The 26989-nt window shown below is 42.5% G+C and overlaps 1 protein-coding gene across 11 annotated transcripts in view; it reads left to right on the plus strand.

Moving 5' to 3' along the window:
- The window catches only part of LDB3 (LIM domain binding 3), a 136494-nt gene that overhangs the window by 15240 nt on the left and 94265 nt on the right, over nucleotides 1–26989 (plus strand). For all 11 annotated transcript variants that reach the window (XM_069980645.1, XM_069980648.1, XM_069980650.1 and 8 more), the window contains exon 3: nucleotides 21724–21875. In XM_069980645.1, the coding sequence (XP_069836746.1) occupies nucleotides 21724–21875 (152 nt within the window). The remainder of the gene's footprint in view (nucleotides 1–21723; nucleotides 21876–26989) is intronic.

The following is a 26989-nucleotide window of genomic DNA, read 5'->3' on the forward strand; positions in this document are numbered from 1 at the left end:
CGGAGGCTTTGTAAAGTTATATGGGAGTATTTGCCTTATTATAAATGATCTAATAGATATGGAAAGGAGTTGTCCTGGTGAGACAACTCCTTACCGTGCACTTGTATGCCACCAATTACTAGTACTCAACCATTCTCTGCTATGATGGTAGGATTATCTAAAAATCCCCTCTTAGAGGCTTTTGGGCCAAGTGTAATTACAACTACCGTATTAAAGCTTCACCACACTGAGGCACAGATGTCTCCTATCTCCCCTGCTCTTGTCACCCGCTCCCATCTCCCCGCGCTCCATCTCTCAGCGCTCCCGTCTCTCAGCACTCCTGTCTCTAAGCGCTCCCATTTCCCCTGCTCCCGTCATCCGCTCCCATCTCCACCTTCACCGCTTTCATCTCTACCCACTCCTGTCACTGCTCCCATCTCTCCCATTTCCTGACACTGCTCCCGTCTCTCCCATTTCCTGTCACTGCTCCCATCTTTCCCCACTCCTGTCACTGCTCCCGTCTCTCCCATTTCCTGTCACTGCTCCCATCTCTCCCCACTCCTGTCACTGCTCCCGTCTCTCCCCGCTCCTGTCACCGCTCCCGTCTCTCCCATTTCCTGTCACTGCTCCCGTCTCTCCCATTTCCTGTCACTGCTCCCATCTCTCCCCACTCCTGTCACTGCTCCCGTCTCTCCCCGCTCCTGTCACCGCTCCCGTCTCCCCCGCTCCTGTCAGTTCCCCATTCCACCCCCGGACAACACCAGCGCCTCCTGATCTCCAACCCAGTACATCCAAACGGATGCAATCAGCAGACTGTTTTTGACGGAGCGGACAAAATCACGCTGCTTGAAAAACACTGGACATGTAAATGAATTGTGTAAGGCTGGCCAAAACATCAATCAGAGATATTTTTGGTGAATGCAAGTGATGTAATCCATTACCACCCTAACAACCAAATCAACAGCTAGTAACAAACCTGTTACAGCATTTAGGTTTGGGCATGCATGTGGAACTAAACCTGTGCAAACGACATAGTAGAAAGCATGGAGCTATTTATAATGTAAGCTGGAGCACAGCGGTCTATTTCAGATGTGCGAATCATTACCATAACCTTGTTGGAATGTGAGCGGAGGACAGAACAAACCAGACCAAATACATGTGCTGCTAAGATTGAATTAGGAACCATCCAGAAACACATACAGATAGGCCTACACAAGCAATAGCTGTGTGGTCAATAGCAGTATATATTCCGCCTACATAAAATCATCATATATCATTTTAGGGTAATAAAGTATTAGTGGAATATGTAATGACATTCATCAAGTCTCTTGATCAATTCACAATACAACAGGTGCCCTTACACACGTGTATTACAGGCAAAGAATGTTTTTAGAGCGTCTTGAGCTTTCATAAATAGGGCTTAGTCACAGTAGATAAAGATAAAACCTCACAGTGCTCGTGGCTTATTTTTGTAAAAGCAAAATGGTTGTGCTCTAGTAGCCTAGTGGTTCATATCAATTCTGCCATGCCTCACCCCTTTCTGTAGCAACACATAATCCTGCCCGCGTGTTAATTCTGCTTATTGTTGTTTGGGACAGTGTGGGCTGCAGTCACAATAATATATAACTTCTGTCTGTGCTGGTCTTTTAATCCACTCAGGCCCAGCAATAGGCATAACACAATGGATCAGGTTTTTTAAATTTAATATTAGTAATACTTTAAGGCAATGTTCACTGTCAAAATGATGGCCGTTTTTATAGGCTGGACATTATTTAATGTCTGTTAATGTACAATAAATAAAAATACAATAAAAAAATGGCAGCCATTTTGGCAGTGTGTGAAAATAGCCTAAGGCTGTACTTAACTATCTGAGTAACTATGACCACCCCGGCGCTTATTACTGCAGAGCGCTGGATAACTTTTTATTAGGAGGGGTGGGCATGGTGGATAACTGTGTATGGTAGTCCCGCCCTTAGTGCACCAAACCGCTTCACCTGCAAATAGAATAAAGTAATGATGAGCAAACATTCCGGTGTTTAGTTCGGACACCGAATACGAACATAGAAAAAGTGATTGTGATCTGTTTGTGTTTGTGTTCGCCGAACATTTACCAACAAATAAGGAACGTACAGTAGAAGCATATGTTTTGGTCTACGCATGTACAGATTATCGGCACAAAGTGTAAATGATGCAGTTGTGTAAGTTTTAGTCTACTCACATGTGTACAGATTATCAGGTGCAAAGCATAAATTACGCCGTCGCGTACGCTTCAGTCTAGAGTTACGCACATGCCTACAGATTAACAGGTGCAAAGTGTAAATTACGCATTTGTGTACGTTTGCAAGTTTGAATATGTTAAAAATGATCATTATAACCATTCCAATGATAGAACAAATTGTTTGTGATCGGTGATAACGAACAATTAGCGTCATGTTTTTACGAACATACGAACATTTACGCAAATGTTCGCTCATCCCTATACAAAATTTCCTTGAAAGTGGCGCTGAGGACAATAAAGTACAATATATAACACATACCATAAGACACCATAACATTAAGGTTATGTTCCTACTACAGCATCTTAGCAGGAAAAGGCAGCCATCTATTGATAATGACAGCAGCAATGATCATTATGGTCGTGGCTGCCAAACACCAAGCTTATAAAGAAACACGTACTGATAGTAACACTGATGCATTCTGTACTGAATAAATGAATGAAACTTATTGGTGAGTGCTGGCTCTTCCCCTACATACTGCTGGACTATCACACCACCGATCTACGGAGTGTCGTCCTTCTCCCTCCACTATAGTCAGCTGATTTGTCACATCCCCTGTGGATACTGTAGGTAGGGACAATATGTAATAAATGTGTTTGTGTGTGTGTGTGTGTGTGTGTGTGTCTGCAGAGCTGTTAATGTATAGTGATGAAGCAGGGGTGTGTGTCTCTATATGTAGCAGAGCTGTTTGTGTATCATGATGTAGAAGAGGTGAGTGTGTCTTTCTACTGATATAGTAGTACTGTGTATGTGTCTGTGGGTATGTTTATGCAGCAGAGCTGTGTGTGTCTGTCTGTATGTAGCACAGCTGTTGGTGCATGGTGAGGTAGCTAAGGTTTGTAAGGTGTGTGTTTATTGGTATAGTAGCACTGTTTCTGTGGGTATGTTTATGTAGCAGAGCTGTGTGTGTGAGTGTCTGTATGTAGCGGAGCTGTGTTTGTGCGTGTGTGTATGTAGCAGAGCTGTTTGTGTATGGTGAAGAAAGGGACACTTAATATGGTGGTTTTGGTGGTTTCCCTACAGAAGAGCCACCTCTCGGCTAGGTCCTTGCCTGGAGGGATATCTGGCTAGTCTCATGTTCTGAAACTCTCATATAAGCCTACATGGACTCTTTTTGCATGTCTGTATGGTGATGTAGCAGAGGTCTGTCTCTGCTTATTGCTATAGTAGCGCTGTGTTGACAAGGGCAAAACTGTGATAACTAAATGATCGGGACAGTTCATCTGCTAAATGGCAGGTCTTGTGGAGTGTTCCCAGAATGTACTGGATATTATTAAACCAAGCATCACTGGTGAACCAGCAAGTCATGGATGCTCAAAGCTCATTTATACATGTGAAAAATAAAGGCTAGCCTATGTGCTCTAATCTAACAGAAGAACTACTGTAGCACAAAGACATTAAGTGCCTGTGGGATATGTTATAAATCGTTATAGTGGCGAGAGATGAGTGAATCTCCAGCATGCTCTGGTTTGTCTGAACCTGAGCGTGTGGCATTTTATTACTGGTGGAGACAAAAGTCTTGCTGTTTCTGGAAGAAAGCAACCATGTTTTTTTTAAAGCCTAGATAACCCCTTTAAAGCATATCTGTACCCACCTGCGACCCCTACCATTGCATAGCTGCCTTCAATCCATGTCATGTCCTGGGGTCAATTTGTTTCCTGGTGCCGTTATTTAAAAAAATATGCACTGTGTCTAAGAGGCGGGGCCTACAGTGTCTGTGCCCTAGGCCTCTCTAGTCTCCCCTATGCACCTCTTAGGTCTCCTTATGTCCTCCCTGGGAAAGATTATCCTTTTCGGCGCAGACCCAATTCAGTGCATGTGCTGTTGGGAGCTGAAGCGGCGCAGATGCAATGATAAGGTAAGGTAGCCTAGAGCAATAAGCCAGGCCGCGTCATTGCACCTGCACTAAATGGAATCGGTGCTGATTCACTTTAAGTACAGATTGTCATTCAAGTTACCTATCTCTTTCCTCTGCTAAATCCTTTACAGAAACAGAAGTGTATATGTCCAGAAGAAAAAGTCAAGGGCATCCTACAAAGTGAATAATGTTAGTTGATACTGGCAGAACATCAAAAGTGTTAGTAGTTGTCTCAGTGGTGGGTGTAAAGATAACACATAAAAAGGAAAGCAGCAAGTGATGCTCTCAGGTTCCAGAATGCAAAGTTGGATTTACACTCCTGATTTTTCAAGGTGCCATTAGGAATTTGGATCTGTAGTATATTATCTACAACTTCCTAAAAAAAAGCACACAAGGAGTACTGTCACAACAATGTAAATACCATCACAAAATTATCCGAATGACATAGCTATATATGCACTCATCAAAGCACTCATCAAACAGAGCCCCAACGTATCCTTGCAAAATTGTATGGATTCTAATGCTATTTCACCGATGCCCCTCCTATATAGCAACCAGATGTATGTGCTATTGCACTGACCCTGGCCTTGCCTACCTATGTAAGGTGTCTGTGAATCTACACTGAATACAGTTCAAAGCTGTGCTAGGAGAACAAACAAAGTAATAGTACCTGAAGTAAACTGTGTGCTGTGCCGCCTCCAATGCGCGTTTTGCCTTAGCTTGCTTACGGAGGTATTATGTACAAACAGACTTGTAGGTTACCTAATAATAATGTAAGATTATGCCAATGGGGGGAATCAAGGGGGGGGGGTACCCATACCCAACATATTTACTAAGAGAAGCGTGCCTCAGTAGATTTTTGCCATGTTTTACAGATATTTTTGGGTAGCTTCACACACACCGTATCGCAGTGAATTTTCTGCTGCGGATACGCAGCAGATTTGATGTAAATAACTGAACACAGCATCAAATCTGCACCATTAAATCTGCTGCTGATCTGCTGCGCATCGGTGGTGTGTGTTAGAACCCTTCATATGTAAACCATGATAAAGCAGGGGTGGGAGGAGGCCTTGCTTTCTTCCCACCTTGCCTTGCCCCCTTCTCCCCCATCAGGCGAGTGGGGCTTACTTTAGGGAAAAGAAGCAGATGTTTGCACCTTTTCCATGGCGGATGCCAGGGTGCTCAATAACATATCTTTCCCTATATCTTTTTGATATTTAGTTTACTAGTGGCCTTCAAGAACGAAAAGTGGTTGTCAAGTCCTTTTGTTAAAAAGAGCCCCTCATTAGAAAAAAGTTATTCTTACATTGTCCAACTGCAGGTGCTCCACGGTTATCATGACAGATATTATGCCAAAGGGCACAAGATATTTAGTACCATTTAGTGGAAAGCTGTTAAGTTCCAAAGACGTTTATAAAGAACATTTTTTTCTCCGGCTCCTCTTTGGTATATCTTAGTATTAGAGGGATCCTATGAATAACATTGAGCAATTAGTTGATATTTTGCTGCTCATGTATGTGGCCTTCTCCATTCACTTTTCTTTGGCAGAAATGCCATAAATGCAGATGATGATGATACTCCTTTAAGTAGCCTAGGCATTTTCCAAGTTTTCATTTTTTAAGCAAGTGCTAAGAACTTGTACATTTTCCAACATACCTTTGAAATGTCACTTGTCATGCAAAACCACTCAAATACAAAAGTGTGCATTTGTAGTGTATTTATATCTCTGATCTTTCTTCCAAGAAAACAGCTTGGACTGTTACTGATATGCAGAAGCGGTCACAGTGACATTATTATAATGTGTTAGATCGGGTGGGCACTTTGCCTGTTTTTTTTTTGTTTTTTTTTACTTGACTTCTGTCTGTCTCAGTTAAGGTGGCTAGTATGTAAAGGCATATTATTGTTTAGATGCTAAACCAACATACAAATAAACTAAAATTCTGTGCATGGTGAATACCTATTATATGCCTATAATGGTCAGAGTACTATACATGTTTTCTAATACAAAGTTCCAAGCCACCTTCACAGCCAACTTACCTTCTGACTTTTTGTAGCCAACATTAAGCATAGCTTAGCCAGGGCTCAAAGTATAAAGGTATCATCTCCACATTAGATATTAGTCTGCCCCACTCCCACAGGTATTAACTACCTATACCCAGTGCCATAGACATAGGGGAACATTTATGAATGTTAGGGCAGGGACGTACGGCAAGAAGAAGGTGCAGATTCGCCCCTTCTCCCTGGCGTACACCTCGCCCTACTGGAGGACAGGGGGAGCTCAGGGGGGGGGCGCAGCAAAGCGGAGAGGAGTCATGGCCTCCTCCTACGCCACATTTATCATGATTTACACCTGCTCGCAGGCATAAATCATGATCCAAATCTACACCTGCCGGAAACAGGTGTAGATTTGGTATGACTGGCGCAGGTTCGGGCGCCCAGCCGGCCAGATTCGCTAAGAGGCTTGCACCTCTTAGTGAATTTGGCTGGGTAAAAGGGGTGGGGCCTAATTTCAGACTGCCGTTCGAGTCTTCATAAATGCCCCCCAAAGTGTCTCCAAAATTTTAGTCACATACACATAGCATCCCTCCCAAAAACTGTGTCATGCACAATGTGCTTGAAAATAACAGCATCATATCCAGTGTCCCTGCAAATTAATCCGACCCCCTAACAACCCCCTCCCCCACCACCACCACCATCTGGAGAACAGGGACCCAGATATCCCTGTTTAATGAAAATGTCACTTCATTCCAAGCCACCAAAAACATTCACAGAATGCTTCCAGAAAGATCACTCAGACAGTAGACAATCATTTACTCACCACCTATTCAACCATCAACCTACTTCTATCTCTTGTGCTTGCCCACCTTTAGTCTTTAGTGTATAGTTTGTGATGTATTTGAAGACACATAAAACTATTGGGATCTAACAGTCACATGAATAAGAACAAGTAGGAAAGTTTAACATACTTTTAAGAGAATTTATCATCAGAATGAATATTCTCCTTCACCTAGCGCATTGAAAAGGTGACCCTAAGTAGTTACTTTAAATGCACGGCCAGACTGACACTGAAAATCAGCCCTGGAACACAAACCCCACCAGCCCACATAGAAATCTTCCCAGACCCATTGTGCCAACTGTGCACACGAAAATTTTTTTGATACAATCAGACACCAGGTGTCCACAATATAGTAGTTAACTCCCAGTATACCCTGTGCCATTAACTAGTTACTTTCCCCAATAGTGTCCCCATATAGTAGTTTGGCCCTGAATAGTGCCCCATATAGTAGTCAATTTGCCCCCAATAGTGCTTAAAAAAGTAGCCAATCCCCCAACAATGTCCAACAATGCCATTCCACCAAAAGTGCCCCATATAGTAGCCAATCTCTGCCCAAAATTGCTCCTAGAAGTATCTAGCGCCCCCAATAGTGCTGCATATAGTAGCCAATCTAACCCCCCACCAGGCCATCAGACCCCCCCCCCCATCCACACGCAGTATACAGTGGCCCCCTGGGGACCAAAAAAAGAAAAAAAACTAACTCACCATACCCACTGCCCAGCTGCTCCATGCTGCTTGCATCAGAAGATGTGAGAGGAGCTGCTAGGGAGCAGGGCAGGTGAGTTGTGGTACTAAAGATTTACTGGCAGTGCTGCGACTGCCCAACACCACAACCCTGCTAATTGGAGGCTGAGGGCTGCCGCTGAACAGAGAGACACTCTGGCAAACTGGAAATATTACATGAATCTTTTAGTAGAATTTTTACCAGATATGTGCCAGCTGAGGCTAGATAGAAAGATCTAGCAGACAAACCTGGGAGATTGTATCACACGCTGGTCTAAATAGACTCCCCGAAGCTGATGATTTAAATGGATTTATTAAAGATCGCTGCTTCTTAATAAAGTCAGTTTGTACAGCCTGAACCAAGCTGGCAGGTCTCTGGTGTAAATCATTGTAAATCTGGTTGGTTGCCGCAGCTGTGCCCCTTTTGTTCCTCGCTCCATCTCATTTTCCAAAACTGCAGTGTGGCCTAAATCAGCCAAAAAGTTGCAATTGTTTGCACAACTGACGCAAATGATAAATCGCCCTTATATCTTTAATGCACAGCACCTCCTAAAATTCCTGCACAGCAGTGTCTGCAATGTGAAGACTCACTTGAATGTGATGACAGATCCGCTCTGTTTTTAGCATACTGTAGCTGCTGTGAAGGTCAGGGGAACTTTCCTCAGTGCAGAAGGCTTGGGAGACTTTATGTGGAGACAAAATGACTTTACGTGCTTAAAGTTTATTTGACTCATTTAATATTCTACAATAAGATCTTTAGTATCCAATTGAAATTCTCATTGATCTCTCTAAGCATTGAACCAGACAACCCATCAATATGTTAATTCTGTCTACTGCAAATAGAAACTAATAACTGCGGTCTTTGAAGAATAGTACTGGCTGGTAACATCACATTAAAGGGTTATTACCACCATAAACACGATTTATCGATAAACTCCAAACCCCAGGTGTGGGTAAATGGGCAGCTGCTGTGAATTAGCAAATAGGGGGTCACAGGAATCCACACCTATCAGGCATTTGTACATATTCCTAAGAATATATAACAATATTTTACTTAAAAAATAATAATAATAGAAAAAACACTAAGAATGATCATTATTATAGTAAAATATTAGAGAAGTAACAACACAAGTAAAATGACACATAAAACTAACAATGAGAGTTAAAGGCTGACAAAAGCAGATACAAAACTATTTAAATTTACCGCATAGCCTCTGGTTACTCTATATCATAAAGATATCCATTGTCGGGTGAATAGCCAATCTCAGAGGTATAGAGCATAGCTGATAATAGGATATCATACAGTGTCCTTTGGGAGACCCTCAAGTTGTTATCGTATGTGACCTTTAAAGAACACGTAATATGATCAGACCTAGGGAAACTAGCGGTTAGCAGGACTTCTTTTTCTGGCAAGAAGTCAGAAATGATAGAGTCATGCTGGTTCTATATAGACACTGATAAGAGTAGTAGATCTGTCCTACTACATTAGTTCTAGTAGAACAATTTGTCCACACGTGACAGTAAAAATAACCATACATACTACAAGAGGAGAGGATTAGTGCTGCACTTGCCGGTGACATTATCATGTATGATAAAGGATGCATACTCTTCACTTTAGCAGAAAAAGAGCCTACTAAATGTGTGAGGGAAGCATAAAGCAAGAAACTCATGGAATGCTAGGGCTGAATGGAAGCAAGCCAAATCCTATAAGGGAGTCATGCTTAAAAGTTTGTTCATTTTTCTATATATCTGCATAAATGTGACCTAAAACTGCATCGGACAAATTAAACATATGAGGCAAAATATTAGACTTTTCTTTATTGCACAAAATAATTATACAATATCACATATCGGTTAGGGGAAAAGTATGTGCTTTCAGCATCTGGTATGACCTCCTTGTGCAGCAATAATACATCTTATTGTTTCCAGTAATTGTTGATCATTCCTGCACATCAGCAGATTGTTTTTTGACAGGTTTAAATTGAGCTGGTCGTCAGCTGATCGATGGCTCTATTACATAGGGGGATATCTGCTTTATTTGGCCTTATGTAATAGGGCCTTAACCCTTTAAGGACCGTGCTAACTTTCGTTTTTGCGTTTTCGTTTTTTCCTCCATGTGCTCAAAGGCCATAGCACTTGCATTTTACACCTACAGACACACATGAGCCCTTATTTTTTGCATTACTAATTGTACTTCACAATGACAGGCTGAATTTTTCCATAAAATATGCTGCGAAACCAGAAAAAAAATATATACGCAGTGAAATTGAAAAAAAAAACGCAATTATTTTTCTTTGGGGGGGCTTCATTTTTACGCCGTGTGTCCTATGGAAAAACTTAGTTGTTATATATGTTCCTCAAGTCATTACGATCAAAACGATATGTAACATGTATAACTTTTATTGTATCTGATGGCCCGTAAAAAATTAAAACCATTGTTAACAAATATACGTTCCTTAAAATCGCTCTATTCCCAGGCTTATAGCACTTTTATCCTTTGGTCTATGGGGCTGTGTCAGGTGTCATTTTTTGCGCCATGATGTGTTCTTTCTATTGGTACCTTGATTGCACATATGCGACTTTTTGATCGCTTTATATTACATTTTTTCTGGATTTGATGCGACCAAAAATGCGCAATTTTGCACTTTGGTATTTTTTTGCGCTTACACCGTTTACCATGCGAGATCAGGAATGTGATTAATTAATAGTTCAGGCGATTACGCACGCGGCGATAGCAAACATGTTTATTTATTTATTTTTATTTGTAAAATGGGAAAAGGGGGGTGATTCAGACTTTTATTAGGGGAGGGGGCTTTTTATTAATAAAAACACTTTTTTCACTTTCACTCACAGTAATATGAAGCCCCCTGGGGGACTTCTATATACACAGAACTGATCTCCCATTGAGATCAATCCTGTGTATATAATAGAGCAATGATCCATCAGATCGGTGCTCTATTATAATGGTCTGCTGCAGACCATCTGAATAGATTGCCGAGCCGGGATCAGCGTCATTCCGACGCTGAGCCCCGGCCGGCTCATTAGAACGGATCTCCCCTCCGCGATCGCATCGCGGGGGGGGGGGAGATCCCCCACTGGACACCAGGGAGAGGGGGCACAGCTGCTATTCAAATGCAGCTGTCAGCTTTGACAGCGGCATTTGAATAGTTATTTAGCCGGCGCAACGATCGGCCTCACCGGCTAATACACGTGGTCCCTGGCTGCACTTAGCAACCGGGGACCGCACGCTGAAGAGAGGGCTCACGCCAGGAGCCCTCTCTGTTTACTCTTAACGGCCGCATGACGGGTATACCCGTCATGCATCGTTAAGAGGTTAAAGCGACTCTGTACCCACAATCTGTCCCCCCCAATCCGCTTGTACCTTTGGATAGTGGCTTTTAATCCAAAATCTGTCCTGGGGTCCGTTTGGCAGATGATGCAGTTATTGTCCTGAAAAACAACTTTTAAACTGGCATGGCCTAGAGTGTCTGTGCATTAGGCTGGCACAACCTCTCTGTCCCTCCTCCCTGCCCTCTTCATCATTAGGAATGCTCTAGGCAGATTTTCTACTATTCATCACCTGTGTGACCATGGCACATGGGCTGGATCATTAAGGCACCTGTACAATGTTTAGACAAGTGATGAATAGGAGAATACCTGCCTGGGGCATTCCTAATGATGAAGAGGGTGGGGAGGAGGGACAGAGAGGTTGTGCCAGCCTAATGCGTAGACACTCTAGGCCATGCCAGTTTGGCACAGGGCTGCAAGTTTAAAAGTTGTTTTTCAGGACAATAACTGCATCACCTGCCAAACGGACCCCAGGAAAGATCTTGGACTAAAAGCAGCTATCCAAAGGTACAAGTGGTTTGGGGTGGGCAGATTATGTGTACAGAGTCACTTTAAGGCTGGCCTTATTGGTTAAGCATCACCTGTTGATGGTGATATAGATTTGCACATATGATTATATGTTGATCCTCCTAAGGCCGTTCACTGACTCCAGGCACTTTAGAAGTTGCAACACATTGTGAATTTATTAATGCTTTCACCAGACATTTTTTGTGCAACATTCTTAATTGGTCAAATTATGTACACAATGATAAAGTCCTTTTTTGGCTTGGCGTTCAGGTAAGTGCAGTCTCCTGCAGAGTCTGGTGTGCCAATCAGCAACTGATGAGGTGTCCCATCTCAGCCACTGATTGGCTGAGCGGACATTGCAGAAGCCGGAGCCTGGCACACATCAAGCTCAGCATTCTGGTTCTGGTGAAGACATTAGATGGTGGGTATAAACTAAAAGTTTCCCTAACTGCGCCCACTGCAGCAATGGGGTCATTTTACTGCCGTGTGAGATCAGTTTGACCCCCCAAGGAGGTTCAGTGGAGATGCATGTCATCTCCACTTAACCCCTCAGGGCCATACTGTTTTTTTCTTGTTGTGCTGAGCTCACTATACCCACCCCAGCAAGGAAGGGGTCAAGTTAATTAACCCCTTCTTGGTGGCAGACGTAGCATGCTCAGCAAAGTATATTGGGCACATTCTGGCTCTCAGGGGGTAAACCCCTTTGGAGACAGACTGTGAGCAGTTATCTGTAGAGATGCTGCATACTGTAAGAACACCTGTAAAAATGATGGGTGTGTGTATCTCTCCTTTTTGTTTTTTATGTATCAATATCCTACTACTACTTCAATACTTCAGATTTGGTGGACTACGTCGACCAGCAGATTCTTTTCAATAAAATAGTCAGTAAGGGGTGAGGGTGTTTTCATTTAATTAAAAAAAATTGGAAACCGTCTGATATCCAGCATCCTTTACTAAGCTTAGAGTTACTGGGAGGTACTGGGAAGAGCCAGGTAGCAATAGTCCCTGAGCATCAAAAAATGGACTAGTTCGGTGGCAGGCTAGTGTTGTTAGGCTGGGGAGGGCCAAAATAAATGGCCCTTTCCACCCTGGTATGGGAAGAGAAAAAAGGAAAGCATACGCTCTTATTATTATTATTATTATTTTTTTTTTTACAGTAGGGTTCCCCTCTTTTCCATAACCAACCAAAAACAAACAAACAAACAAACAGCAGAAGCCTAGTAATACCAGGGTAGGGAGGGCCATTTATTTTGGCCCTCTCCATGCTAATATTACCAGACTGCCACCGTCCAGTCTAGGGGTGCCTTTTTTGACACTCCAAAACTACTGGCTCTTTCCAGTACCCTGCAGCAGTGGGTACTGGGATAATAATGTGGGGGTTAGTGTCAACCCTGTTACCGGCTAACACTAAGCCCCGGTTTAGTAATGGATGCCATCTATCGGACAGCTTTTACTACTAAGCCTGTAAAGTAAAGAAAAAAAGACAATACACAACTGAATTTTTTTTTATTAAAATAAAAACAACCCCACACCCATCATTAACCATTAAATTAAAAAGAAAAATTTGCTGGTCGTCAAAGTAGTCCATATCGGGCACATTCTGGCTCCCAAGGGGGGAAGGGAAGGCACAAAGCATTCCCACTTAACCCCTTGGAAGCCAGACTGAACAGTATGTTCCGCCAGGGGATTAGGTGAGGATGCATAGCATCCCCACTTAACCCCCTGTGGTGTAGACAGTGACCTATCAGCTGTGCTGACCTTACTGTTCCTGCTGCAGTAATGAAGGCAGTTGGGTAAATTAACCCCTTGCTTGCTGTTGTGGCCCAGTGAGCTCAGCACAGCATAGTGGGCACAGTCTGGTCCATAGGGAGTTAGTTGAGGATGTATAACATCCCGACTTAACCCCCTGGGGACCAGACTCTGCTCTGTTGGTCGAGGGGGGAGCGGTAAACCCTACCGGCATGGTTTGCCCATTTTTTTTCTATCTACTTTATTCTGCAATCAATCAGCCAATCAGTGGCTGAAGCAGGACATTGCTACAGGCACTGATTGGCTGGGCGGAAACTGCAGGTATCTCTGCTCCGCCGATTAGCTGTAGTGTTGTCCCGCCTCAGCCGTTGATTGGCTAATTGACTGCAGAACAAAGAAGATAGAAGACAATAGAGCACAGTCTGGTCCCCAGGGGACTAGCTGAAGCCCCTGGGGTCCAGAGCATAACTTTTTGGGCCTAAATATTTCTGAAACCAGATTTTTTTTTCTGGTTCAAGCCGAACCCAGCAAATTTGAATACTCACAGGTCTGGTCATCACTAAAAGGCCACTTAATTTTATTCTCTCTGGTGGTCCAAGGTAACTACCTCAGGCTGACACTGCTAAGTATAAGCTTAGTGTTTGATAGATCTTATATTTTTCTGTTTGTATTCTGACACAGGCAAGTTGCATAAATGGGCCATACACAATTCTTGGGAGTATGTGATATGACATGTGAGGTGGCATATGATGGAGCATCACACAATCACTTTTTCATGCATGCTATATAGATCTGTGAGAAACAATAAACTCTGTGTGTGTATAGAAAACTGAAAGTATGTAGAAGTCAGGCAATGAGAATTAGCAGGCAATGTGTATTACAGTTCTCTAGTAGGCTATGTGCATTGGTGTACTATTGGCATAAGCTTATCCTCTCCCTCCAGTGTCTTGAATGTACAGTAAACATTTCTAATACATTAAAATGCTTTCTACTCTGTATATGTGGTTGTTGAAAATCCTCCCTAGCCTCATAAATAGTAGTAAGCTTGTAAAAGTGCCATCTTGTTTCCATAGTCTAAGAGGCAGGGCCGGCTCCAGGTTTTTGTGGGCCCTTGGGCGCGAGAGCCTCAGTGGGCCCCTTTGTATAGCACACCTCGGGGCACACCTACCAAATAAAGTTTGACAAAATATCGAAAAAAAACTTAATCTAGTAACTCACAGGTGACGTCTTCTTTGATCTGAGGCGATCGCTCTCCGTTTCCTCTCCATCTGGCCCAGACCTCCATGATGATTTGTTCCAGCTACAATTCATCTCTTCGGGACCTGTCAGACAAACATGTTAGGCTCCGCACTTTTCCAGCAACTTCCTTCCCTTTTTCCCACCCATAGGCTCCTATACAGTAGTAACTCCACTGTTTGGTGTCATGTGCAGTAAAGTAAGGAGGTTTGTGGGTCCCTTGCTGTGCCCCCCATATAGTAATAATGCCCTCTGTCCCCATAGTAATGCCCCCTGCTCTGTCCCCATAGTAATGCCCCCTGCTCTGTCCCCATAGTAATGCCCCCTGCTCTGTCCGCATAGAAATGCCCCCTGCTCTGTCCCCATAGAAATGCCCCATAGTAATGCTCCCTGCTCTGTCCCCATAGAAATGCCCCCTGCTCTGCCCCATAGTAATGCCCCCTGCTCTGCCCCATAGTAATGCCCCCTGCTCTGCCCCATAGTAATGCCCCCTGCTCTGCCCCATAGAAATGCCCCCTGCTCTGCCCCATAGAAAGGCCCCCTGATCTCCTTCAGCACAAGAAAATAAAAAAATAAAACATACTCACTAATCCGGGCGGGGGAAGGATCCTCTTCTCCCTTGTGTGCGCCTTGTGGATCCACCAGCAGGCGTGATGACGTCATCGCTCTGCGCCTGTTGGTGAGAGCGCGTCCATGCTAGAATGGACTAGAATGGAGGTGCTAGAAGGAGGTCCTCCCCCTGGAGTCTGTATTCTGGCTTGTTCACCATAGAGCAGGCTAGAATGGAGTTACAATAAGAGACATTACATGAGGTATACCAGGGGGAACTAAAACTCCCAGCATGTCCAGCCTGTTATTATGGGATATCAGAGGACATTAAAGGAGGAGATATAATAGGACTACAACTCCCAGCATGTCCAGCCTGTTATTATGGGATATCAAAGGACATTACAGGAGATTTAAGAGGAGTACTACAACTCCCAGCATGGACAGCCTGTTATTATGGGAGATCAGAGGCCATTACAGGAGGAGATATGAGTACTACAACTCCCAGCATGGACAGCCTGTTATTATGGGAGATCAGAGGCCATTACAGGAGGAGATATGAGGAGAACTACAACTCCCAGTATGGACAGCCTGTTATTATGGGAGATCAGAGGACATTACAGAAGGAGATATAAGAGGACTAAAGCTCACAGCATACAGAAGGGAGGTATTAGTGAGCCACGCCTCCTCATGTCACATGACAATGATCACAGGTCCTTCATCCATATGCAGCCTCTCCCGTTCTCAGTCCCGCCCCCTTATGACGTCACCACAGGTCCTTCCCCAGTGCAGCAAACACGACAGGTCCTTCCCCAGCCCCTCCAGCCCTCCCCCGGACTTGGTGTCGGCAGCATCCGCTCCCCCGGGGGTCGGTGATGCGGCGGGCGTCTGTCTCACTGCTTGGGCAAGTGTCGGGGGCCCCTTGGGCGGCCGTGGGCCCCGGCACTTGCCCGAGTATGCCAGGTGCTGACGCCGGCCCTGCTGAGAGGGAAACAATTTCCTCATAGAAATCAGAGTTATGGTGCCTTTACACGGAACGATTATCGTTCGAATTTTCGCGGTAATGATCACATTTTAGCAATAATCTGCTCGTGTAAACACAGCGAACGATCAAACAACGAGCAAGAAATCGTTCATTGGGATCTTTCAACAGGTTCACAAATCGTCATTGGTCGTTTGCTATAAATTCACAGATCGCTTTAAGCTATCTTAAAACGATCTCAATAATGATTTTTCCAAATGATAGATCCTTTTGTCTAAATGCTGATCAAAAACACACTATTACTTCAAAATCATTAATAGTTCGATTGGGCAAATTATTGCCCGTGTAAACGCACCATAAGTCAGAGAAAGGCAATAGAAGCATCTAAACTTTAATTGATTAACTATTATGTCTGGGGATATTACTGTGAAATATAGTCGTATAAAAGGAAAGCTAGTAGGTTACTCAGGCTGGGTTCACACTACAGTTTATGATTTACTGTTTAAATTACATTACACTTAATTTTGCCCTGTACAACAGTCTATTAAGCTACTACAAAAAAAAAAAAAAAGCATTTGCAATTAATTATTTTTATAATGCAAGTCACTGGGAAACAGGTTTTATCCTAGGGTATACAGAAGACATTTTTCGCATACCTTAAAGAATAAGTCTCTTACTTCCTTAAGTAGTATAAAAGTATAGAGTGTAAAAACATTAATGTTTAACGTAACCAAGAACGCAGTGTGACCAGAGCCTCACAAAAGATTGAGCTCCATCATGTACATCTTATTTATGGACCAAAATGTTAAGATGAAGTCTGTGAAATGATGTGAAATGTTTTCACATAGAGGTTCAGACACCCACATGGCCGCTGCCTGCCAGACTTCTAAGAATTGCAGCAGGCCTGCAACGTTTAAGTAATTAACCTGGAGATCATTGTGAGACTACAAATACTTCAGCTTGCCTGCATTCTAGTGAAAGTGAAGCAACGCGTCCTTTGCATTATGCAGTAATGGTCTTGTGAGATCTGTGAGAAACAGGAGATATAAATACCCCATTGTCTTGGGAACACTAGGCAGCCATCAGACATGTTTGTGTGCTGGCTACATTTGAGATACTCATCATCTCTCTCTCTCTCCCTGCTGCATGGCCATCCTTTGTTTATTCACTAATTGCAATTTAAGGTGGCTCGTACGAGATGATCTACTGACTGTACACTGTGTGTGCAGCCTCCACCGCACATATAGTTTATCATCTCCTTTCAAAGTAAAAATTATTCAAAAACGGAAAGCATTTTAGAATTATAGAAAGAAAAAAAATAAAAGGAAAGCAATTAAAAGTAATGTACAAAATAAGTAACATACATGTAAAACTATGCACTAGAGATCAGCAAGTATATTGGTTCAAGCTCACTATTTGTTCGAGTATCGCAGTACTTGAAAGTGCTCGCTACTCGAACAAGTACTGCGTGGAGCTCAAATTAAATTGATAGTCTCTTTCCTGCATGTTTGAGGGCTGCTGGTTCGCTGCTGTATACTGTGCTACACTTTTTTGCTGTAAAAGTGGCATCATTCAGGGACCTGGGAGTCTTTAATGCATCCTGTCATGCTCCCCCTTCTGTCCAAATTCTGTTTCTGTGGTGTTTCCATCACTTTTTGGGGTTTTCAGCAGGGGCGTAGCTAGATTCACAGGGCACCATAGCAAAAATTTTAATGGGCCCCCTTCCACTACGCACAACACAAAGCACTGCATAGATAGATACAGTGTAGATAGATAGATAGATAGATAGATAGATAGATAGATATCTGTCTTCTCTTTGTTAACCCTTTTTTTGTGTTGCAGCATGTAAGTAAACATTGAGTCACTTACACACTGCAGTACATAAGGGGTTAAGCAGAAGGACACATGCTCTTACCTTCTCCCCCGGGCCCCCTCCTGCACGGGCCCCATAGCAACTGCCTACCCTGCCTCTATGGTAGCTACGCCACTGGTTTTCAAGTGCATCAGACATGCTCTTTTCAGCAGAATAGGAGGCCCCTGAAAAACTGTTATGGGGATGGTTACTTGAATTGAGCACTTGAACATCAGAAAATCAAGCATTCGAGCATTTTATCTCTATTCTGCACACTAAAGTTCAATGATCTTATGTAACAATGAGACGGTTGGACTGGTGGTTCTGAGCTGGGTGCTTTGGAGAATGGGGCAGTCAACAAGATAATCTGCCTTGTTCTGGTATCAGTATCATACGGAAATATATTCTTCCTGATTTAGTTTGTTATTGAGTAGAATTGTGATGGTTATGGAGTAATAAGATGGAAAATGGAAATAAGAACTTACAAACTTGCCACAATGCAGGGAACATTTCTGATGGAATCACAGGGTTGTGCACAGTGCCGCTTTCACTATAGTGATCAGATACCCATGCTAAGCAGCATCCAAGCCATATTCTGTGATTTGCTATACATAATTTTCCTCCTTAAAGTATGGAAGTTTTTTTTTAGTTCCAGTAACCAGTAGCTCTGTGGAATAGCATGGTTTTTGTCTTCTCACTTCATTGAGATATAAAGATCATCATTCTTTGAACTAAGCAGCATTGTAAGAATAGGGTTCACACCAGGGGCATAACTACCACTACAACATCTGCAAAGAGTTTGTATGTTCTCTCCGTGTTTGCGTGGGTTTCCTCCGGGTACTCCAGTTTCCTCCCACACCCAAAAACATTATTATATAGCAGTTGCTATGGGGCCCACCACCTTAGAGGGCCGGTGGCCCGCTTCTGTAATACAGTGGACCCCCTGAGCTGACATGATTTGCAGCACCAGGTGGCCAAGCAGGCCCTCAGGTTCTGCTAATGTCCCTTTAACTGCAAGCTCTCCTGATGAGCGCTTACAGTTATGCGGTTATAGCTACACTTGACAGCTTAGTGGTCAGTCAGGATAGGGGAAGGGGGGCCCAATCAAAAGTTTGCTATGGGGCCCTCTCATTCCTAGTTACGCCCTGGTTCACACACTGTAAAATGAGTGCAATGTGTGCACTGACAGACGTTTTCTCATAGACTTTAATAATACAAAGTATTAGAGAAAACAGTCACTTTTAATTTACAGCCTCTTTTTGTTTTTATTTTACAGTGTGTGAACCCAGCTTGAAAATAAACAGCAGTCCTTAGATAACACCATGACAGCTTTATAGACATTACTGAAATTCTTTCAAGTAATTTTATTAATAAAACCATTAGAATGGGAGTTGTTATCTTACAAGGAAATATGTGCTCCGTTTTTTTAGGCAGTTTTTTTTATGATATAAGGGGGAGTCATTAGACCAACAGTCAGGCCAGGACCTTAGTTTGCAAGAATGCACCCATAGTACACTGGACCGAATCTAATCTTACTGATTGGCATTCAGTCTTTCTCTTGCCTACCACTTTTCCCTCTCTTGTATGTGGTTTGGTGGAACCCGGCAGCTACTGAGACAATATTCTTCTTCCTTACGCTAAAGAATCAAATTGTGTGGAAGGGTTGAGGGCCAATGACTTCATTACAGCAAGAGTTTACCCAACATACTCATGTGGTAGTAGCACAGAGGCCATGGAGGCACTGGGCCTTTCCCTTATGGTGACTAGTAAACTCCTCCAAGTAATATCAGATATAGCAACCAAGGGAGCTCACACTAAATAAAGAAAAAAAGAGGGGTCCAGCTAAGTGTCTAAATTATAGACCCAGAAAAGAAAAAAGCTAGACACTATATGATCAAGCACACCATGTGGCAAAAATATATACAATCTTTATTAGGACATGATTTAAAACAGGACACCAAAACTAACAAGGATTAAAAATAATTAAAAAACCACATAGGTATATAAGAAACTAAGAAAAGGGATATGATACTCCCTCACTTCACCAGGGAATAAAACAATATTAATATTATTCCACATTATCAAACTATATACAAATGGGTATACAGTGGTACCTTGGTTTACGAGTAACTTGGATTAAGAGTGTTTTGCAAGAAGAGTTCATAGTTTTTAAAATTGTATCTTGGTTTAAGAGCATTGCTTTGGTTTAAGAGCTCCCTGTACTGGGTGGGAGGCGGAGTGGAGGAGGGGTATGGACTGCCTAGCAGGGTCTACAGCACTGTACTCTGACCCAGGAAGTCTCCCACACCTTCCAAATCATAGCAGATACAGCAGGCTGGGGCTTGCATCAAGGGACAAGACTGTGGAGATAATTTCTCCAGTCAGTGACTCCGGTCAGTGAGTGCTGCATTTATGTGCCCACATCTGCCCTGCTCATTCCTTTATGCTCCCTGCAGTCTCTGTCAGTCCTTGTGTTTCCTATCCTCTCCATTCCTGCTATAATGTGCCTGCACTTATACTCAGCCATTCACACTGCTGCTATAATGAGTCTGCACTTACACTCAGCTATACACACTGCTGCTATAATGTGCCTGCACTTATACTCAGCCATTCACACTGCTGCTATAATGTGCCTGCACTTACACTCAGCTATACACTCTGCTGCTATAATGTGCCTGCACTTACACTCAGCTATACACACTGCTGCTATAATGTAGCTGCACTTAAACTCAGCCATTTACACTGTATATAGAAAAGTTTTTGTCACTGTCCTCCTGCACAGCTCTGTGATTCTCACTTCCTGATTGGTCCATGCTGAACACACCCCTTCGACATTGCTGTCATGTGACCCCACAGACCTCTGATAGCAGCAGTTCCATCCTGTATCTACAAACTGCTGCTGCTTTTTCAGGTTTATGCACTTAGACATTATACATTATACTCCACATGCTGATTGCTATACTGTACAGTAATATGACATAATTAGCTGTTTCTGTTTGTTTCATTCGTTTTACATGTTATTCAGAATAAAAAATCATTATTTTTGGGGTGGGGAACCAATTTTCTGCATTTCACTGAGTTCTTATAGGAAAGTTTGCTTTGGTTTAAGAGTGATTTGGATTACAAGTATGGTCCCGGAGCAAGTTATGCTCATAATCCAAGGCAACACTGAATCTGATTATGCAAAAATTTGGCACTAAAGATGAGCGAACCTCGAGCATCCGAACCCGATAGTTTGGTATTTGATTAGCTGGGGCTGCTGAAGTTGGATAAAGCTCTAAGGTTGTTTGGAAAACATGGATACAGCCAATGACTATATCCATGTTTTCTACATAGCCTTAGGGCTTTATCCAACTTCAGTAACCACTGCTAATCAAATACCGAACGATCGGGTTCGGATGGACTCGAGCATGCTCCAGGTTCGCTCATTTCTAGTTGGCACCAATACCAAGCCAAAACAGTCACCTAAGATAAGGGTAATAAATCATCTAAATTCAATACAAACAGAAAGTGCTATTGTGCAAATACACATAAATATTATCCTTGTGAGCATTAAATGTAAACATACAGTGAAAAAGCCAAACCATATGCACAGGAAAAAGTAACTGATCACCTCATGGTCATGGGAACTGATGCCCTGGTGTGGACAGTGCTAGCAGTTTATTAGAGAGAAGTTTATTATTACCTATGCATTATTTTAATGCATTCTCACAAATCATATACCTATGAATCAAATATGTCCCCAGTTCTCCAACAAATGAATACTGAACACGTAATATTGTTCTAAATTTATCATATGTCATGTAATGAAATTCTGCTTTATTTTACCAGGTAACTCCAGGCAGTAAAGCAGCACAGTCCAATGTAAACCAAGGGGACATGGTGGTGGCTATTGATGGAGTAAACACAGATGGCATGACACACTTAGAGGCCCAGAATAAAATCAAGTCTGCCAGCTACAATCTGGGCCTCACTCTACAAAAGTAAGTGTTTATAAGTCATTTATAACTAGAAATGCATACAACATTATGAATGATACTATAGAAGACTGAAAAGGCGAACTAACTAATATGGTGACATTCTAAGCATTTAATTCTGCTCACTTGATAGAAGTCTAGGCCTAAAATTTGCCACAGTTCTGTATGAGGACCTGCTTGATGTCCTCAGATGGGGGCAAAAGGGACCATGCTGGAATTCACCTTGGTCCATCATGGGTCTAGCAGAAGCTTATTCCCTTCACCGTACTGAAAAACCTGCATCTAAATTTTCCTTTAAGGTTATTCCAATGACCCAAGCAAAGAACATTAATTATGAACTGTTACTTATTGTGGTCTTTTTAGTGTTAAAGCAATTTTAGTATTTACTAGAGCATGCCGTTATTCATGTACACACCATAAGAGCCATATGTAGGTTGAATACTGTGTTTTCCTTTGTACAAATATATATGAAATCCTTACACGTTCAATCTCTCATAGTAAGAAATTAGACTTTCCAAGAAGCTATAGGAAGCAAGACAACACATTAATAGAAAATACACAACAAAGCCTCCGCAACTGTATAAATTGGAAACAAATAGCTTTATTGAAAGCTGACAATGTGCATAGTTCACTGAACACCACTTTCCCTCTAACTAACAGAGATAAATAGAAAGACGTTCTAGTTTTTCCTTCGTGTTTGCAGTTACAAAGGAGGTCTGAAAATGGAGTACACAATGGGGCAAGAACACATTGCAAATTATTTGTATTTCTTAGGTATTTCTATTCACAACATGAATTGTGGAATAGTGGACAAAGCTACAAAAGGACAACTGGTTCAACAATAGGAAGCAGGATGTGATCAGTCAATAATTTTATTATGGCATCTCTGCAAAATGCCTTGAAAGGACCACGTATCTTCTCTGTATTGTAGGTAATGGCTAATGGTAAATATGGTAAGGGCATGTTAGTCAGACCTGCAATGATTGATGGTAATGGTTTTGAAAAGAAAATGAAAGCATCACTATTAGAGATGAGCAAACGTGCTCCTTCAAGCTCAGTATTTGCTCGAATATTGAGGTACTTGAAAGTACTCGATACTCAACTGAGTACTGCGTGGTGCTCGAGTAAAAATGATAGTTTCCTCCCTGCTTTAATTAGCCAATAAACATGCGGGGAAGAGGCCGGCACATCCTGCTATGCCACATGCTGACTGTTGTCAGAGCAGTGATTGGACAGCTGCATCAGGTGACCTGAGTCTATATAGACCCAGGTGTCCTGATGCTTGATTCACTTGCAATCTGTTGGCTAACAGGGAGACCTGCTGGAGCAGCGACGTAGCAAATGGAGGGCTTTGTGTGCTTAGCTAAGTACTGGCTATTACCTTAACAAAAATATTCTTTTCAGGAATAGTCTGTCAGTGTGACTGAAAAAAAACATATTCCATACAATATACTAGTATAATATGGAATAGTGATACTCGTATACAGCTAGTAATAGTCAGTAATCCAGTCCTCTGCTGTGGTTGGCTCCAATACTGCATGTATGACTCTGACATAATAGACAAGGGTCTATTTTATTAGGCCTGTTTTATTAGGAGTTATGGAAAACAGTAGTTCACCCAGTAGTGGATCATGATAGGTCGTTTTCAGGTGGTACCCCGGGGCCCTGAGCTCCTGGGGGGCCCATGGCCTACCAAAAAGACTTATACTTTTAGTGGTGTATTGTCTCCTGGCTACAGTTCTGCCATGATTTGCAAAAAATTGCTGCTTATTTTCAATTTTGTACATAAACAGGCATCATGACCTTATCTATCCTGTACTATAGACACTACGCTAGTGCTGTCAAAATTACAGCGGGGTGGGGGGGCCCAAGCTTGGTCAACAGCCCGGGGCCTATGGTAAAGTTAATCCGCCCCTGAGTTCACCCACAGCGGATATATGTAAGTATATAAAGGTATTCCAACATATACTGTAGTATGTGCCAAGGAGCTGCTTTACAGGAACTTGCCCATCTGGATACTGTCACTATTAGAAATGCAGACATGGTTGTGGTGCTCAATACTAAACTGTACAATCAACAGATGATGGACATGCTGAGCAATACTAACGCTTACTGCAAGGAGCTAGTGGTAATATTATAGGAGGGTCATGCTTTGGGTGTGCTTAGTGATAAAGAATTGGACTACCTTTGTCCTATGGCACTGATGGCCTACCTAAGGTACATAAGGGCAACTTTCCACCCCCACCCCCCATGCAACACATTGTATCAGAGAGGGGATCCTTGGGTGAGCATCTCAGCATATGGCTTAAGGATTGTTCCGGGGTACCTTAGGGATAAGAGAACAGTACTGCAGGCATTTAGTGATTTTAAATGGGAGCACAATTATATATGGCTTAGTTTAGATGTGGTATTGTTGTATACCAGTGTGTCACACCGACTAGTCATGGCAGCTCTTAGTTATCACCTGTTTGAGTGCAGCAATTATAGCCAAGAATGGCAAAACTTTATTAAAGATGCTGCTTGGTATCTTATATTCATAACTAGTGATGAGCAAACATCCCGATGTTTGGTTTGGATCGTGATCGGTTCGGGTTCAACGAACATTCATGAACAAATAACTAACGTACAGTAGAAGCATACATTTCGGTCTACGCACATGCATACAGATTATCAGGCACAAAGTATAAATTACGTAATTGCGTACATTCGCAAGTTCGAATATTTTGAAAGTGATCCTTATAACCATTCTGATCATCTAACAAATTGCTCGTGATCAGCGAACACAAACAATTAGCGTCATGTTCGTTCGAACATTTACGAACATGTTCGCTCATCACTATTCCAAACTACTTTACATGCTGTAATCATTTTTTTCTTCAGACAGCAGGAGTGTCTATGGGGGCTAAACACTCCCCATCTATGGCCAGTTAAGCCATGTCTTATTGGGAACAAAGCAATGTCTATTCATTGAATAACCCATTCCTGAAACATGTGCTGTGGAATGGCAGATACATTGATGACCTTCTGCTGCTCTGGGAGGGTCCTGTATCTGCCATACCACCTTTCATGGAATATGTTAACTCTAACAAATGGGGACTAGAGGTTACACATCAGCAAGATGAGTCACGCATGGTTTTCCTTGACCTTGAATTAGTGGGGGTACCAGGATACTGTGTGGTTACTAAAACCCACTGTAAGCCCTTGTTGGCCAACATCACTCTCCATGGCTCCAGCTGTCATCCTCTCCATCCCCTTTATCATCTGCTCCATCCCCATAAAGGAATTGATACGTATGAGACGTAACTGCAGCAGCTTGGATGACTTTTACAAGGACAGTGATGTTGTTCAGGACAGGCTTAAAAAGAGAGGTTACCCTGAGTGGATGCTTAGACGGGCACAATCCAGGGTGAACATCTGCAACACACAGGATTTCATATTGGTCGACCGGAAAATGACAAAGTAAGAGGCACCATGGGGGAGATTTATCAAACATGATGTAAAGTGAAACTGGCTCAGTTGCCCCTAACAACCAATCAAATTCCACCTTTTATTCCTCACAGAGTCTTTGGAAAATGAAAGGTGGAATCTGATTGGTTGCTAACCCCCCCCCCCCCCTGTTTTGGTGACTAGATATAATCAGAAATTTAAGGACATTAGGAACATGATTTTGGGCAATTTATATATACTACAGGGTTATCCCACATAAAATTTAGAAAAATGGGTGTAATATCATTCCCAAACATGCACAGACTTTACAGGACAAAGTTTTACCCTCAGTACCAAAAAACAAACAAAAAGAAGATACTTGGTTATCGTGCAAAGGCTTTTTCCAATGCAGTAATAACTCCTGCTCCATTTGCAAATATACTGCTGTGTATTGCATCATAACTGCACTTCTTTCATGCAACATGTGACAATGTTCTTCATGTAAATTGTTTTGAAGTTTTTGTAAACACTGAGGATTTACGTCACATTGTTTCTAGAGAGGAGGGGCTATAAAAGCATGGCCTCTCCGAGTTCGATTCAGTTATAATTAAGGTTGGTTAAGCCATTTGAAACATGTAGACATACATCCTGGGTGAGACCTTGGTCTTTTGATTTTAGATAAAGATTTAAAACGGTTTTCCTGTTTAAACGCTGATCCAGAGTGATTTTCGCGATGTCTCTAGTGTATAGTAGAATTCATGCCAGGAGGTGTTATAGGATTAACACTAGGAGGGTTTGTAGGAGTAAGGCCAGGAGGTGTTACAGGAGTAATGACAGGAAGTGTTGTAGGAATAATGCCAGGAGATGTTTAGGAGTATAAACAGGAAGGGTTGTAGGAGTAATTTCAGGCAGTGTTCTAGGAGTAGCTTTGTGGCCCCTGGCCTGGCACTAATAATTTAACCCTTAGGTGACCCTGGACGTACCCGTACGTCCAGGGCCGCCTCCCCGTGTTCAGAGCGTCCGGAAGCAATCGATGTGCCTATCTCATGGATCTGTGCTGCATATCTATGCAGCACAGATCTCAATAAGAGATCAGTGCACTTATACTAGAAGTCCCCCAGGGTAAAAGAACGCCACTTATCAGGACTCACATATCAAAATTTAGTATATATGTCTATAAATGTGAGTACAGTCAGGCATGTCTCGTATAGGAAACAGTAACCAAACAGAAAAACAAAAGAAAAGAACAAGTAATAACCCAGATAAGAGCAAAGGTAACTCTCGTATAACACGGAAACTACATAAAACACTGAACTTAGACGAAGACAAGACATAAGACTGAGGGGTAGTACATTAGGGGGGGAGGGCTGACGGGTAAAGGGCGTCCCAAGGGTCCCAGACTAGGCCAAATTTCTCAACTGTATTGTTATTGAGGGCAGAGAGGTATTCCATTCTCCTGACATCTCTAAGCTTGTTAATCAGCGCCTGACTGGAAGGCGCATTAGTATTTTTCTTCCAGGTATTTTTTACACTAACTCAGTTCTACTACTGCAAGTAACATGAAATGGATCAAAGGTTCAAAAGTTTCACTTTCTCATTTCAACCAAATGTGTTTTTTTTCTAATAGAAGTCATTAGGGACATCTGTTCTGCAGCACAGAAAACAAATTATGAAATTGGATGAAAACTATTTCT

Source organism: Dendropsophus ebraccatus, chromosome 8 (assembly GCF_027789765.1).
Source record: "Dendropsophus ebraccatus isolate aDenEbr1 chromosome 8, aDenEbr1.pat, whole genome shotgun sequence".
NCBI classification, from domain to species: domain Eukaryota; kingdom Metazoa; phylum Chordata; class Amphibia; order Anura; family Hylidae; genus Dendropsophus; species Dendropsophus ebraccatus.